At 39.0% G+C, this 17,661-nt stretch overlaps 1 protein-coding gene across 1 annotated transcript in view; it reads right to left on the bottom strand.

Annotated features, from left to right (window-relative positions):
* The window catches only part of PDE1C (phosphodiesterase 1C), a gene marked incomplete at its 3' end in the record, with an annotated part of 555,036 nt that extends 551,989 nt beyond the window's left edge, over positions 1 to 3,047 (bottom strand). The window contains exon 1 of the mRNA XM_081971280.1: positions 2,923 to 3,047. Within this exon, the coding sequence (XP_081827406.1) occupies positions 2,923 to 3,007 (85 nt within the window). The 5' untranslated portion in view covers positions 3,008 to 3,047. The remainder of the gene's footprint in view (positions 1 to 2,922) is intronic.
* Between the last annotated feature and the right edge of the window lie 14,614 nt (positions 3,048 to 17,661).

Genomic DNA, 17,661 nt, shown 5'->3' with positions numbered 1-17,661 from the left:
AGAGTGATTTGAAATACATTGGAATATTATGAAGCACATTGTGGAAAACAAATGGTATTGATCTTAGTTATGTAGAAAGCATTTAACAACATAAGTTGGCAATTTATGCTATCACAACTAAAATTGATGGACTTTGTGAGAGATTATTAACATGATAAAGGCAATATACAATAAACAAATGGCAAAGATGATGATAAATCGCGATATGACAGATAATTTTAATATTAAAAAAGCACGACAAGGATGTCCACTATCTCCTTTACTATTTATATTGACATTAAAAGTGTTAAATAGAAATATTAGACAAGATACAGAAATTAAAGGCATGGAAATAAAGAAGGAACAGTATAAACTGCAGGCATTCATAGATGATTTGGTTTTTATCTTGGAAGATCCACACGAAAATGGACTTAAACTAATTAGGAAAATAGAAGAATATGGTGAAGTTGCAGGATTGAAAATAAAGAAAAAACAGATTTTAAAATATTAAAACAGATTTGGAGAAGTGGGGAAATCTACAATTATCATTGTAGAGAAGAGAAGCCACTATAAAAGATTACTATATTTATTTCAAACAATATCAATAAAACTGGAAAAAAATATTTTGAAGAATTAAATAAAACAGTATTAAAATATATTTGACAAGGGAAAAAAACAAGGATAAGTTTGAAAATGTTGCAAGATTCTAAAAATAGAGGTGGTTTTGGGCTACCAGATTGGGAATTGTACTACCGGGCTTCGATACTTACTTGGGTGAAAGAATGGATTGGCTTGAGGAACAAAAGATTATTGACCTTGGAGGGACATGATTTTGAATTAGGTTGGCATGCTTTTTTATCAGGGGTGAAATTCTCCCAGTATGGCCCAGTTCGGTCGAACCAGTAAGGACAATTATCTTGGTTCTGCAAATTAGTAGTAAAAAAAACAGCTTCGGAGGATGGCATGGCTGAGCTGTGAGCCGCACGATCGTTGGAAGCTTTTTTCCTGCTTTTTAAAGCATTTTTTGCCTGCCAGTACGAGTGAAAAGTGAAAGCTGAAAGTGAAAAAAAAGTTGGCCACGTCTACCCAGTCACATGATCCCCACCACCACCAAACCATGCTCACAGAACCAGGGAGGGGGGGTTAGATTTCACTACTGTTTTTTTATGGTATGGAAGAAACAAAATACATAGTATTTCCAAAGACACTATGTTAGGAATGCATTATTATTACTATGGGAGAAAATTAAAGAACAACATTATTTGAAAATTCTAGTCTGGCTCTCCACAATGGAGGTATTTATTTACCCAAATGTTATTGATGTAGAGAATGTTACCAGATATAAAGATGTTTTAAATGAAAAGGGGGAACTTAAAACTAGGCAAGAAGTCAATGAGCAAGGGATTGAGATAACATGCTGGTCATATATGCAGATGCAATCTAGATACGAGAAGGATGTTAAAATGAAAAATGAAAAAATGACAGATGAAAAATTGTGTGTGTGTGTGTGTGTGTGTGTGAATTTGTTAAGTATTAAGATGAAAGAGGAACAAGTAAAAGAGACAAAGATAGTATGGGCTAAAAATATTGGCTATTCGATTGAGTTAGATAAATGGCAGAAATTATGGGATTGAAATTATAAATTAACAATGTCTAGGGCATACAAGAAAATCTTCATAAAATGTTTTATAGATGGCATTTTCCACCCTCAAGGATAGCAAAGATGTTTAAGGATAAATCTGCAAAATGTTGGAAATGTCATTAGACACCTGGTTCATACTATCATATGTGGTGGACATGTCAAAAAGTGAAAAAATATTGGACAAAAACAAATACATGGTTAGAAAAAAATGATAAAACAGTATATAGATTTGAAACCAGAGACATTTTTGTTGGGCATTTTACCAGACAAGTATAACAACGGAAATGTATGTCTGATTTTACATGTATTGGCTGCAGTGAAATATTATTTGCACAAAAATGGAAAAGTGAAGAGATCCCAACAGATGATGATGTGATTAGAAAAATATTAGAATGTGCAGGAGTGGATAGGTTAACACTTATAATTAAGGAAAAGAAAGAAACTGAATACTTTTTGACTTGGGATTTATTTTATCAATGGCTAGCTGACAAAAACAGGAGCTACAAACAGGGAAATATATGAAAGAATCAGTGATATAAAGAAGATATATTAACTTGATTAAACAATTATTATCATTAGCACTATTGATATTAATGCAAGGAATATTGTTGTGAACACTTAGATTATTATTTCCTAAAATGATTTGTACCCAGACAGCACATGGTTCAATTGAAATTGGAATTTTGTATGTTTTAAAATAAAAACTTTTTTTTAAAAAAACCATTCTACATATCTGATAATAGTGTGATCAGATATATATTTTCCAAACAGACCTGATCATTAACCTTCAAAGAAGTGACATTGTTTGCAGCAAGTCTTCCCTTCCTTTTCTTTTTTTCTTTTTAACCTCTTCACACATTCTAGAGGCAATTTCAGAAAGTGTTTCATTTAAAATGTGAAATTGGAAGAGATTGTGTGCTTAAATACTTTGTGAACTCTCCAGAAAGGTAAGCAAGCAAGTTTGGGGCATACTGAAGACTTCTGCTTTGTTGAGCTTATTGGACAGAAAAACAACAGAGAAGTTAAAAACATGTCATCCTAAAAAACACAGGCTTTCCTGAGATAGGGTAACAAAAGTGAAGCCCTGCCAAAAAGAAATGTGGATTTCAAAAGGGCACATTTCCTCCATAAAAGAAAAGAAGCAAAGCATCAAAAAAGGGTAATCAAAGTAAAAGTTCCAGGACAGCTACCCTGATCAAAAGGCACACAACTCCAAACACACACCCCTCCCTGAATTTCGATTTCTGATTTGAGAATGAAAAGGATTGCTAAAATACACATCCTACCAGCAAATTACTCACCAATGGTAAAGCTGTAGCCATCAATGCTGAAAGTGGCACTCCTGCATTTTTTAAATCCTTCTTTTCGGTTGCTGGGTTCTGTCATGATGAAATTGCAGAAAACCTTCAAGCAGCAGCAGCAGTCCCTTCCAGTTCTAACAGCATCAATCTCCCTTTGTGGGATATGAGATTTTCTGAGCCAGCAATTTGCTTCCTTTGAATCTCTCCTGTTGGCAATCCTCACAAGTGACTTCACACCATCTCCTAATGTACACAGCACTGAAGCCAAAAGAGAGCGAGGGGGAGAGACGAGGGAGATACGCACCCGGCAGCATTCTCCACCCGTAAGACTGTCACTTGGTACCTACTTGGAGATGCCGACTGGAGATGTTAGAATCCCAAACCTAACAGCAATTAATGTGATGCTACTGAGCTAAACAAATTGGCAATATAGGCTACCAATGCTTACAAACATGAGTTCCAACTATAATACTGGACTATTCAGTGCTGCCTAGATTTTGTCCCAAACTTCTTTCCTTCCTGAGCAATACTGAAATGTCCTAGTTTTCCTCCTTTGTCCGACATCAGTTGCAGTCACTGTTAATAGAAGGCGAGAGATTCAGCCCATGGCCCCTATTATTTGGGTGGGGAGTGCCTCAGGGTACAGTTTTTGCTTGCCTTTTATTTAACATTTACATGAGGCTGCTAGGTAAGGTGCACTTGCAATCTTCCTGCCATCTTCCCCATTGACCTTTTGGGAAAGCAGCAGAGAAGATTGCAAATGGTGATCCTTTGATCGCAGGTCACTTGGTACTGTAAATGGTCATCAATTGAACAGTGGCTAAAATGTGGTCCTGTGCCCAGGGTGGTACAACATGCCCAGAAATGATTTACAGGCTGGAAAGCACCCATTTCAAGGTTGTTGTGACTGTGAACTGTTGTTAAAACAACTGTTCATATGTATATGTATATGTATATGTATAATGTATGTATGCATACGTATACATATACATATACGTGTACGTATACATATATATATATAGTATATGTACACACACACAGATATACACATACATACCAGTATATCACAGAAGTGAATACACCACCTCACATTTTGTAAATGTTTTATATCTTGCCAGCAGTTTAGACATTAATGGCTGTATGTTGCGTTATTTTGAGGGGACAGCACAGTTACACTGTTATACAAGTGGTGTGTGTGTGTGTGTGTGTGTGTGTGTGTGTGTGTGTGTGAGAGAGAGAGAGAGAGAGAGAGAGAGAGAGAGAGAGAGAGAGAGAGAGAGAGAGAGAGAGAGAGAGAGAGAGCGCTTCCAAATATGTGGCCAATCACCCTTTGAAGAGGAAAGGCTTACGAAGTATTCTATGCAATAAGTTCTATGCAATCCTTAAAAATCCAGGAATCGTCATGTTGTGGGACACTAATGAATCCCCAAATATATATCAATTTCCACCAAGGAACCTGTGGTAATTCTCCTTACCCTTCTAGATAAAATATGTCCTTGGAGTAATTACATGAGCCTCTTACCCTTTCTTTGCATGTAAGCAGGGAATTTATCTAGCACCTTTAAAGAGAAAGCACATTATGGAGCCTGATGCAGTCTTGTTAGCTTTCAGATGGTTTTAAGTCTCGGCTGAAACAACCATTTGTCTTTTGACAACAATGAAAGTTGAGTGATTCTACTGAGTGGGTCTTTGCCTCAGGTGATTCTTCTTATTGCACTTTGCCAGATGTAACCTTTGCTCCCTGAATCTTTATTTATGAGCTTTTATTGATGTAAAATTCATACTTTCTCCATAAGCCTCAGGCACTGCAGAATTTCGTTAAGTCTTCACTTATGGCAGGAATATTCCTAATTTTTACACATATGCATAAGGTTATACACATATAAACACAATTATTTATTTATTCTTAAAAAGTAACCAGTTGTTGTTGAAGGGCCTATACTGGTTACCGTTTTCATATCAGCAGAGGTTCAGCCAAGTAGGTAGTAACTCGGCCTGTGGCACCCCCGAACTGGTTCTGTCAGCACGCCACAGGCATGCCATCTTGGTTTTTGCTTCTGTGCATGCACAGAGCATCCCTGAGCGAACCGGCAGTAGCAGCAGCTGGAACCCATCCCTGCATATCAGGCATGGGAGCCTAAAGCTTGACTATTTGAAGGCATAGTTCTTCTGTTTGAAACCTGATTAAGCGTTTATTTATTTAAGAAATTTTTATGGCCATCCAATTTATTCTTAGTGATGTTGGGTGGTTTAAAAACCTAGTATATGACAATAAAAAGCAATACCCTGACCCACCCACCTAGCAATAATTGTTAATCAAACAAGCCACTTAATGGGCTCCATCCCACCGTGGGTTTCCCAGGCCTATTGGTAAAACCAGGTGTTCAGGGCCTTGCAAAAGAGTGGGGACCAATCTCATTTCTGCAGGGAAATGAGATTGGTCCCAGAGGGAAGAAGCTGTCACAGAGAAGGCCCTTCTTCCTGATCCCAATAGATGTACCTCTTTAGGAAAGGGGACACACAACATTCCTTGCCTCCCTACTCTGGTGGCTCAGATAGCTATAAGTGAGAGAAGATGGTCCATTAAATAAACTGGTCCCAAGCCGTTTAGGGCTTCAAAGGTGACAACTAACACCTTGAATTGGATCCGGAAGCAAATTGGCAGTCAATGCAACAATAAAGCATACTTCCTCTGAAGTACATTTTCTGATCTGATCTATTCCATAGGGTTAACATTGGCTACATTTATCATAAGGTAAAGGTTCCCCCACACATGCGTGCTAACCATTCCTGATTCTATTTCTAAGCCGAAGAGCCAGCACTGTCTGAAAACATCTCCATGGTCATGTGGCCGGCATGACTAAATGTCAAAAGCGCACCTTCCCACCAAAGTGGTCCTATTTTTCTACTTGCATTTTTCCATGCTTTCGAACTGCTAGGTTGGCAAAAGTTGGGACAAGTAACAGGAGCTCACTCCATTATGCAGTGCTAGGGATTTGAACCATTGAACTGCTAATCTTTCTGATTAACAAGCTCAGGATCTTTGTCACTGAGCCACCACGTCCCTTACATCTATCATAACAGTCATTTAATATGTAGACAAGTCTCTCAGGAGATTACCTGAAATATGATTTGTATATATCCTTAAAACTCTTTAGGAGCCCAGTCCTAAAGGTTGCTGAGCTCTAGCATAAATGGTTAATTTAATTATGTGCCATCAAGTCATTTTTTTTACTTCTAATGACTATATAGATGTTCTCCATGATGATCTATCCCTAATTTGATAATTCAGGTCTTCCACAGAACATTCATCGGCACTGTAACTCCATCCACTTTGCTGCTCTTTTCTTTCCTTCTACCTTTCCAAGCATTAAAATGTTTTCCAAAGAACTAAATTTTTGAATAACACATTCAAAATAGGATTTTTGAGTTAATCATTTGTGTCTTGAGTAAGAACTCAGGGTTGATTTGTTCAATGGTCCATTACTTTGTTTTCTTGGGTGTCCAAAATATTCTCAAAATTCAAAAATATCAATACCTTTCCTATTCTGCTTTTTGCTCTTCTAATAATTCACATATGCATAAATTTTCTTTCTTTATTGATTCAAGAAATGGGATCTATACACAGAGGAGGAATAATTTTCTGGATCAGAGACAATATTACTGGGATGTATGTAATATGGAACATGTGCCCAGAAAAGACCATGCTTTACATGAGCATTATATGATAAAGTTCTTCCATTATCCTAGAAAACCTGGGGCTTGGGATTCCATAGGTATACACACATTCACATGCATCCCCACTTGTATGAGCAGCAGACGAGCATGTGCATATGTACTCCATTTGCATGAGTGTTAGGTGCATGTGTAAGGCACTTGCACAAATGGAGCTGCACATGCTTGCTGGCTGCTCGCATGGAACCATCCCCTCTCCCACACTCACACACAAAACCAGAATGGTTGGGAAACTCTGATGTAAGCCTTTGATAGCCTTATAAGACAGATGGAAAAAATGTTCATAATAAAAAATTCCCAACAGAAAAACGATGGGATGTAATGTACAGCTTTGAAAGAAAATTATGTGCCTAAGGAACATTAGGCCTTGCCAACTAAGGTTTGATATAAACATTTTGAATTGTACTCAGTAAAGATACACTGGATATAAGCACATCCATAAGTCACTATATTATTTTCAATATCTACTCCAGCTTCTTTTTTCAGATTTCTATTAATTCTTCATACCAGCTTGTAAAGGCCAATATTGTACCTTTTAGGTTTAATCTTTTTCAATAAATTCAATGTTACTGAATCTGGTTATACTGATAGACATATGACTAGTACTTTCTACTGATTATATTTCATAGTTTTAATTGAGTCTTTAATTAATTTATTGCACGTATTGCTACTCAGAGTCATAAATGTGAGATAAGTGTCTCTACAAATGAAATAACCACTAATACCCCTTAGTTTCCTAATCTGCAAACCTGCTGAAGTTTCAGCACAATAAAGGCTCTAAATCTGCAAAGAATAGGGTTATATTAAACTATGGCTATTATTCTGCTTCTCTGTCTCTCTTTGGGGAAAAAATCCTCGGTAAGTGGTTTTTTAAGTCACCTAAAGAGTGAATTTGCTGCCTCATTAAAAAGGAAAAGGAGAAGCCTAGAAATTAATATAACTCATAATCTGCAATGAATACTCTACATCAGCAGCCCCCAATCTTTTGGGCATCAGAACCCAGTTCTGTGGGGAAAGGTTTTACCACACACCAGAGGGGGTGTGGTTTTGTGTGCTGCCTGCAGATATGTCTTTGTTGGAATGCAGCAGACAGGTGCCGATCCATGGACCAGGGATTGGGAACCCCTTCCCTAAATCATATTTCCCATCCAATACTGTAGCAATTTCTCCTCTTCTTGCAAAATCACTTGAAAACAAATTGACGTTAGTTATCTCAGTAATGTTTCTCAATGGCCATTCCTTAAACTCTGTTCTTTTTTTTTTATAAACAAAATTGTATTGGTTTTTAAAACAAAATATTCAAGGAAAGGGGTAATGGATGAAGTACAAATTTTGACAGTTACATTATGCAGGAAATGGCCCTCCCCCCCATTCTCATTACTTTCATTTACTAATACATTAGTTTGTTATTACTAAGTACTATTTTGTCAGCAATAAACTTCTATCTTAAGATAATTTCAATCATTTTATATCACACAGATTTTCAAGTCTGTTCTTAAACTCTGTTTTTATCTCTTAAGCAATTTGCCATTAGCCCTTGGTTATTGTTCAGCTCGTTAAACATATTTGAATCTTTGTGCGGGAAAATAATGTGGCATGATGCCCTATAGTGTCTGCAACAATGCATTGGATTCATGGCCAACAGAAATAAGAGGACAATTTAGTCCTCAATTCAGTCATTGAGCTGAATTTCATAAAATTGAATATTACAGTGTGTAGTACTATAGTTACTACGTTTTTGGAGTGACACTAGGGAGATCTAACTTCGAAGTTATCAACCACAAACATTTACAGTACTTGCTGACTTTGCACCAGTTCCTCTTCCTCCTCCCAATCTACTTCTCAGAGTTACTATGCGGGAATTGGGGAGGAGGGTATGCTATGTAAACATTAATGAAAGGCAAGATCTAGTAACTAAAGAGTCAACAAGAGAGGGAAATAATGTTTATATTATGACATAAAGTTAGACAATGATGATGGCAGCATATATGATTCCAGCATTTTGTACAGCAATGACTCCATGAATCCAAGTGACTGCAGGGCAACAGAAGAGAATTATTGTCTTTATTGTCCTTCCCCACACATCCTGCCCCAAACATCAGATCAATTCTACCTGGAAACAAAGACTTGAACAGATAAACCTTTGCCTTAATCTTGTCTTTAAATCTTGTCTCTTGAACATCCAACCTGGGTGGTGCAAAACAGCCTAACCACCCAGATGAATCCTGGATTCTTCCAGTTGTCATAACAAATCATCTGCAGTGCATGATGATTTTAATTGTGAATGATAGCTCAACATCTTTGTTTGGATAAAATATCACATTCCTGGCCATAACAATAACAGCCAATCCTTATAGAACACAATATTTTCATTCTCCTTCAGTGTGTGTGTATGTGGGGGGCAGTGACGTGCGGTGAGGTTTATGGCTGGTGAGGCTGGTGACATCATCAGGAAGGCAGGGAATGGGACCACATGTGCTGGAGGCTGAGGCTGCCTCAACCTCCAGCACACATGATCCCATTCCCCGCCTTCCTGAGCGCGCTCCACCGGCTCGCGCTCCACAGTCCCCAACAGCAGCTGCTTTTCAGTGCTTTTCTGAGTGTCTGGCGTTTAGGACATTCAGCTATCTACCTAAATGCCAGACACACAGAAAAGCAATGAAAAGCACTTCGCCTCCAAGCCACTTCGTCTTGATGATGTCGCCGCAGCAGCTGGGCACGGCCGGACCTCCAGAGCGGCACCGAGGCGGTCCGGGCAGACGAAAGAGTGAGCGAGCGAGCAAGCGATGGAGGATCAGGCAGCCTGATCCACATTCGCTCACCCGCCGGACTGCCTCGGCGCCACTCTGGCTACCTCTGTCCGTCCCAGGAGCTGCGGCAACATCATCAAGACAAAGTCCAGCGGAGGCAGAAATGTTGTCGGCGCTCCTGGACTTCGGCTTGATGACGAAGCCATGAAAGTGACTGGGGAATGACGAGAACCTTCCTGCCTTTGCTGGACTTCGCGCCCTCCTCATGACTGCAATATACGTCCAGAAGCGGCTTTTGTGGCTAATGGGGTTTGGGCTTCCAGCCCAACAGCCCCTGCCACTTCTGGACGTCTATTGCAGTCGTGAGGAGCGCGCAAAGTACAGCGGAAACAGGAAGGTTATTGGCGCTTCCGAGAACCCTCCTGCCTCTGCCGGTTGTCCAGCTGTCACCGCTCCGTGCGTGCACCTCCCCCCCTCCTCCTCCTCCTCCCTCCTCTTCATCTTCACTCCCCAAAAGCTCTTCTCCTTACCGGAGCTTAGCGGGAACTGTGTAAAAGGGATGGGAGGAAATATATATTATAATTTATTATTATATATCATTTCATGATGAGAGGTGAGGCTCTGCCTCCCCTGCCTCCTCTGACCACACGTCCCTGGTGGGGGGGGGGGTGTAGAACTAATGTGCAAACAACTTTTTATATGTGCAACACTCTTGTGCAGGAGTATGTGGTATTTCTTTCTGTTAATCTTTATTTAACAAAGATTAAATAATCTTTGTCATTTAATTAAAAGAAAAATTGCTACAAATCCAGATCCAAGGCCAAGCTTCAATAGAATCCTTTGTGTGAAGACCTCTTAGTATCAGACAGGGGTGATGGTGGTGGTGGTGGTTGGGGAAGACAATGCAAGGAAGCTGTTAAGAGAGTGAGAAGGCAGTAAAAGGCTAGAAGACAGCAAATAAGCTGGTAAGGATCAGATGGGAGTTTGAGTTAGAAACAGAAAGGCAGAGAGAAAGACCAAATGCAGGAAGACCTAAGTTATGAAGAGGTAGGAAAAAGAAGTTGAAAGAAGATACAAGAAAGGAGAGAGCAGCTTTTGGAAAAACATGGCATGGATCAGGAACTATTAGAAAGAGAGGAGAGGGGGGAAATGCCATGTGAGAGGGAATCAAAGACCTTTGCAGGGCCTCTTCTTCCGCCAGGATGTATGCAGTTTTGTACCTATTTGGCTATCTGGACTCTTAAGTAGAACTTGGAACTATTAACCATCAGCAGCTGGATGGCACACTACAAACTGCAAAATGAGCAGCATATAAATACTGCTGAGGCCCAATGTACAGAGGCACAGTCTTTCCCATTACACATAGATCTATTGACATTCCATATACATATTCTTACATTCATATTATTAGCATATGTAAATTGCATGCAATTTGGTTTGGAGTAAAGTAGATCATTCCAATCATATGCTAAATTTATACCCCTGATATTATTAGGTAATAATGATCAGACAATGACTTCAAGCATTCACATATTATTTTTATAATATCTATTGATATAGCATTTAATGAGTTTGAATTTTTAATTCTCTATGTATGTATGCATTTGTGAAACATTTTGAAGAACCAGTAGCAAGTATAATTTAATACACTGTGCTACTTCTCTACTAAAATTTAATCCTGTCTTGTTTCAGACATATGTTTCCAGGTTTATAATGTGTCTTCAACCACCACTAAAATTCATTTCCCAAGTATAAATTGACAAAGTAATTTCCAAAGAGACAAACTACGATCTCTGTAATTATGCAATGACACTTTCCAGAAAGCATGATAATAATTTTCAAATTGCTTGTGATATTTTTGCTCTCTACATCTGATCAAATATATGTCTTTTTTCTCTAGAAATACACCATCTGGATGTTCAAATGACTTAATCAGGAAAATACATTCAACTTCAGTAATTTTAAAGAATTAAATAGCTTGAAGTCAATGCAATAATTTTGCTAAAACAGTTCAACTGTTTTAGTTTTTTTTACTCCTCCCAAAGCTGACCATTTTACTCTTGCCAACTATTAATCAAGCATTCTCCAAAATCCTGGGAAATTTTCAATGGTTGTGTCATTTCAGATTTTTCACTTACTGTTTTCCCTTTAGGGAGAGAGGAAAAGATGTTATTAGAAAAAAGTGAAGAAAATAAAATTGATTATGGACTGAATTCAAACCAAAGCATTTCTTTCCACTACTGATTTGAATTGTCAGTACTATTGTTGTCAAATTGAATAGTGCATGAATTTATGATGGATTAAGATCAGCTATTCTGCCAAATTTTCATAGCTATATTGTAAAGCATTAGACTTGAATCAAAAAAATATGGGCTCCAGATGGTTCATTCAATTCAGTAGGCTCTCCTCAGGCAAAGTTCAGTGCCCTGGCTGTATGTAAAATGGAACAATAATCTTTTTCACTAGGGTATATTCAGTGTAATATTTTCCAACAACAGAAAACTATTCCCCTTGGTTCTTTTGCTTTGCCCACAGGAAGAAAAGAAAGTAATTCTGTGGAGTAAGTGAAGTGGAATCACACTCTACAAAACTAACACCTTGACTTATCCTATAAATTAGAAGATGAAAAAAGCAAATACAAGAAGCTATGATTTATAAGTCCATCTAGTTTTTCAATTAATGCTGACAGGCACTATGTCTGCTGTCTGATATTTAAATAAGATTAGATATGCCTAAGGTTTAACTTTAGCACACAAACATTGTGCTTTATGACTGAATTATAGTTATACAATATTGATTTAACCATTGGGTACAAGCTGCTAGGATGAAGCCATTACTATGAGCTATTCTATAAGTTAGTGGAAGTTAACTGAGACTCTAGAAAGAGTGCAGAAAAGAGCAACCAAGATGATTGGGGGACTGCAGGCTAAAACATATGATGAACGGTTGCAGGAACTGGGCATGGCTAGTCTAGTGAAGAGAAGGAACAGGGAAGACATGATAGCAGTGTTCCAATATATGAGGGGCTGCCATAGAGAGGGGGGGTCAAATTATTTTCCAAACCACCTGAAGGTCAGACAAGGAATAATGGATGGAAACTGAACAAGAAGAGATTCAACCTGGAAATAAGGAGAAATTTTCTGACAGTGAGAACAATCAACCAATGCAACACCTTACTTTCAGAAGTTGTGGGAGCTTCATCACTGGAAGCTTTCAAGGAGAGACTGAACTGCCAACTGTCAAAAACGGTGTAGGGTAAGCTTGGGGGGGGGGAGTTTGGACTAGATGACCTGCAAGATCCCTTCCAATTCTGTTATTCTGTATCTATCTGTAACTAAATGTAGTTATCCAAAACTAGATTTTTAAAATAGTTATACTTCTTAGTTGCACACAAGTTTAATGTCTGAAGTAAACTTTTACAAATTCGGGTGAGATTTGATTAACATAGAATAAAGTGGAACTGCTTCCCATGATTAGGTATATATATCTTTTTTGATGCAGCTTAAATTTTTACTTGTCTTTTTATAGCTGTATCACATTTTTACATAGTTTCATCACTCACTTTGAAATCAGCTTTTCTAAGATCTTTTTCACAAGTAAAATTACCAAGTCAAATCTCTCCAATCCTATACCTGTCTTTATTCTATTGAATTCTATTGAATTCACTGTATCCTTCTACCATATTTTTTGGTGCACTTCCCCTAAGTGATGGAAATGTCTGTGCGTTTTATAGAGAGAATGTTGCTGAAGCCCCACCCATTCACCGGCCCCCACCCACCGGCCTCAACCTCCCAGCAATTTTCCTCCTTGCAGCAAACAGCAAACAGCCTGGTTAGCTTCAACACAGCCTGATTTAGCATGAGCAGCTGATGGGTAGTTGGATCGGCCTCCCGGAATACTATCAATCAGCTGTTCCAGGCTGCAGGGATCACTGTTGCCCATCGCCACCATCACTGCCCATCGCCACCATTATCACTGCCCACACACCCTATTTTCTACCTCTGCATGCCCCATTTTCAGCTTCCATGCACCCCATTTTCAGCCTCCGCATGCCCCATTTTCAGCCTCCACATGTCCTGTTTTCTGCCCATTCCAGGCAGCAGGGATAGGCAGTGGAAGTGGCAATCCCCGTTGCCTGGAATGAACCAAAAATGGGGCATATGGTTGCTGAATAGGTGGCGGCAGCAATAGGAAGCAATTCCTGCAGCCTGGAACAGCTAATTGGTGGTATTCTGGGAGGCCAATCCAATTGCCAGTCAGCTGCTTGTGCCAAATCAGGCTGTGCTGAAGCTGACCAGGCTGTTTGCTGTTTGCTGCAAGGAGGCAAATTGCTGGAAGGCAGAGGCATGTTTTTTTCTTGTTTTCCTCCCCAATAGCTAGGTGTGTCTTATAGTCCAGAGCATTTTATAGTCCAAACAATACGGTAATTTTGTATAAATCTACAAATTTAATAATTTGCTACACTTCTTCACCCATGTTACTAGTAAAAATATCTATATAGCATTATGCAAAACAGAATGAGTTAATAAGGTCACTGCATCATTAAGAAGATATCTGCTAAAAAGTACTTCCAGCAGTGTTTTAATTGCTATTATTACTAACACTTAATTTATTATGGTTTCTAAGCTACCAACTTATCAGACTCTAGGCAGTTTACTATTGTATTCAAACTCAGGTAGTTCTCTTACAATGCAATCTATTGTTGCTGCGTGGTAATATCTAAAGAATGGGAATTTTCGATTCTGAAAGTGCTATGAAATAACAGAGTTTTCACCACCTAATAATAATAATGAGAGCCATCCAGTCTTCATGGGACTCCAAAGGAACTGCACTCCAAAGAGAACTGCAATCATCAATTATCCCAGCTTTAAAAATATTTTTTCATGCCATTTACAAATAAAATATAAACAGAATAATAAAATAATATCAAATTCTGCACAACTTTATCACAAGACTCTAAAGTCATGATTGAAATCCCTACCCACATCCTACTCAATAGTTCCTCTGTTATGTGCTGCCACCTATTTCCAGAACACTCTACAATAATGTCTGTGTAGAGAAATTTCATTCTCTTCATTCTGAGAGAAGAAAGAGCTGCCACTGGATTGGCTTCTTAGCAATCAGATGCTAAGGAGTCCATTCAACAATCCACTAGGGTACACTCCAGGATACATTAGGATTATCCCAGCCTAGACAAACAAAATGGGGTCTGTATTAGGTATTTCACCATTTTGTAGAATCTGTGTCAGCTCTTGCCATGTTCTTCATTATATCCAATAATAGAATAATAGTTGATACGCTTAAACTGGCCACTTTGACAAACTAGTAATTGATTTTAATAATAAGTAAAGTAACATCCTATATTCTTTCCTTGAATTCAATGTTTTGATTTGCTTTCCTTTATTTTATTTTATTTTATTTTATTTTTTATTGCATTTTTAAAATTTGACTTCAATCACAAGAAGTCCATGTAACTTGATGAGAAAAATCTGTAAAAAAAAACCTTTCACAAATTTAATCAGTGTCTTTTTTCTTATCAGTACAAATTTCTTGGACTCCTATTTCATTTTTGAAAAGAATAATGTTATGGCTTAGACACTTTTTACAAAATAAGCATGGAATAAAATCTGCACCAAACTAACTGGAACTGTTTTAAGACATAATTAGACATTTTATTTAGCATCTAGAGGAAGTAACCATTTTGCTGAAATCTGAAATTCCAAATTACCATTTTGGTTAATTTAGAAGCTTGCAGAGATGTATTATTAGGTCATATTATGTTTTTAATAAAAACAATGAAAACCTTTTGTTTCTTTTTTTACTACTACAAGTATCCTTATTAGTGAAAAGAATTATTTACTGATGACAGATAGAGATGAACTCTTGAAATATGATTCACAAATAAAAGTTCTACTCACTGGAATACAAAAGTGATAATCTCCTGAAAACAGCAATACAGAGCTCAGAAACATTAATCAAAAATGCTAACTTAACCAATAATTTACTATTAGTAATCAAAGTTTACTATCAATCTTGGGAGAAAGTATTTCTGTTGAAAAGGGCCCATCCACACCATGCTTGCCCTGCCTGCCTGTGCACCCGCCACTCACTCACTCGCTGGCTCACTGATCACCCCCGCTTCTGAGAGCCCTAATATACTGCCGAAGGACTACTTACTTCTTTTCCTGGATTGGCTCTCACATCATCCCTCGCTGACTTGATCCTCACTGACTTGATCCTTGCTAACTTCCTGGCTTGCCTGCCCTGCTGTGTTACTACTGCCTCCTCAGGTAAGTAAGCCTACGGCTGCAACTTCACAGGGTGTGTAGGTGGGGGAGAAAGCTACCAGGAGTGCTATCCAGCTTCCTAGTCTATGCGAGCCTGGGGAATGGCTGAGGCCTTCCTTAGAGCAGCTCCCTGGTCTCACGTAGACCGCAGAGCCAGCTGTCGCTCAGCAGGCAACTTCACGGACTAGTGGGTGGGGGGGAAACTACTGTGAGTGCCATCTGGCTTCCCAGTCTATGTGAGCCAGGGGAGTGGCTGAGGCCTTCCTTGCAGCTGCTCCCCAGGCTCATGTAGACCAGTGGTGGGCAACCTTTTTTTTCAACTGAGCCAAATCTCGCCAAAACCACGATTGAAATTTACTTTGAGAGCCACATTTTTAAAACCGAAAATACATAGGATGGTACACTGTTTTTAGTTTCAATAAGTTTTTATTGAGAATATTCTGCATGCAAGTATCCACATAGGTCGGGAGGATACAAATAACACAACTGATAAAACAAAAACTTTAGAACGATATTATTTATCGATAACGTTAAATTCCGTAAAATTTGCCTTACAATGTAGAGAAAATTACATCCTGACATTGACTGACAAAGTCACAACCACTAATGTGAACATTGGCCTTGCATTTCCTTGGATAGTTTGAGTAAGTCAGGTTTGTATGTTGTTTTTAATTTCATCTCTCTCTCCCACTTTCTTTCTTTTTTTTCTTTTTCTTTCTCTCTCTCTCTCTGGCTCTTTGTCTCTCTCTCCCTCCCTCCCCCATCTCTGTCACTCTGTGTGTGTGTGTGTCTGTCTGTCTCTCACTCACTCTGTGTGTGTGTGTGTGTGTCTGTCTCTGTCTCTCCCTCTGTCTCTCTCCCCTCCCTTCCTCTCTCTCTGTCACTCTGTGTATGTGGGTGTGTCTGTCTCTCACTCATTCACTTAATCACTCACTCTGTGTGTGTCTCTCTCTCTGTCTGTCTATCTTTCTCTCCCTCCCTCCCCCTCTGTCTCTGTGTGTGTGTCTGTCTGTCTGTCAGTCTCTCTCTGATTCCCTCCCTCACTCCCTCTCTCTGTTCCTCTCTCTGTCTGTCTGTCTCACTCACTCACACACACACACACACACACACACACTGTGGTCACCTTGTTGAGTGTTCCAATCACATTTGAAACACTCAACAACTGGCCTGCATTTATGGTATTTTGCAGCATTCTGCAGTCATAGGACCAAAATTGGTTGTCACTCGCCCGGGCTTTTGCAGAAGCTTCCCTCCGAAGCCCGAGAGGAGGGAGGGGAGCGGGCACCCGGCACACAGAAGAGCCGCATTAAAGGGTGTAAAGAGCCGCATGTGGCTCACGAGCCGCGGGTTGCCCACCACTGATGTAGACCACTTCTCTTTCCTATCCAGTTGTCTTTCCTATCCTGGGGGTTAGTTCTGCCAGGAAACAGGAAAAGGGGAGTTCCAAGTGAGCAATTTTTAGCCTGCTGAGGCCCTTTGTCTTAATGGGTGTACTTTAGAATTTACCTCTTCTTTTCAGCTGGTGTTTTTGGTGTTTTCTTAAAGGGGGAAACCATTATTTTCTGTGGTTTCTTGTTCTCTAAGATTTCTGACACTGTCCTTTATAACTTCCCACAATGCCTTGATGGTTTTTATTCCAGTGGCTTCGTCTTTCCTGTCCTTAGAGTTAGGGGAAAAACTGGTTTCATCTGCAGCCTTTTGGGAGAAAACTGTTATTCTTTTGGTGTTTTCCTGGTGCTATCATTGTTTGGGTGTGGGTATGTGTAATGTCTCGCAGTTATGTACACATTAATGATGATCAAGTACTAATAATATTTGCTGATTCATTTTAGTGACCTTTCCTTACATAATTGGTGTTTTCTTTCATATTTTCAGATTTTTAACCTGTTTCTGTTACTTAGCCATTGATAAAACAAATCCCACATGAAAAAGTATTTGAAGCCACCTCCTTGATTTTAACTGTCAAT

The sequence above is a fragment of the Natrix helvetica genome (assembly GCF_964273705.1).
Source record: "Natrix helvetica genome assembly, chromosome: Z".
Taxonomy (NCBI): Eukaryota; Metazoa; Chordata; class Lepidosauria; order Squamata; family Natricidae; genus Natrix; species Natrix helvetica.
The sequence above is the reverse complement of the archived record's forward strand: the minus strand, read 5'-3'. Positions and strand labels throughout refer to the sequence as shown.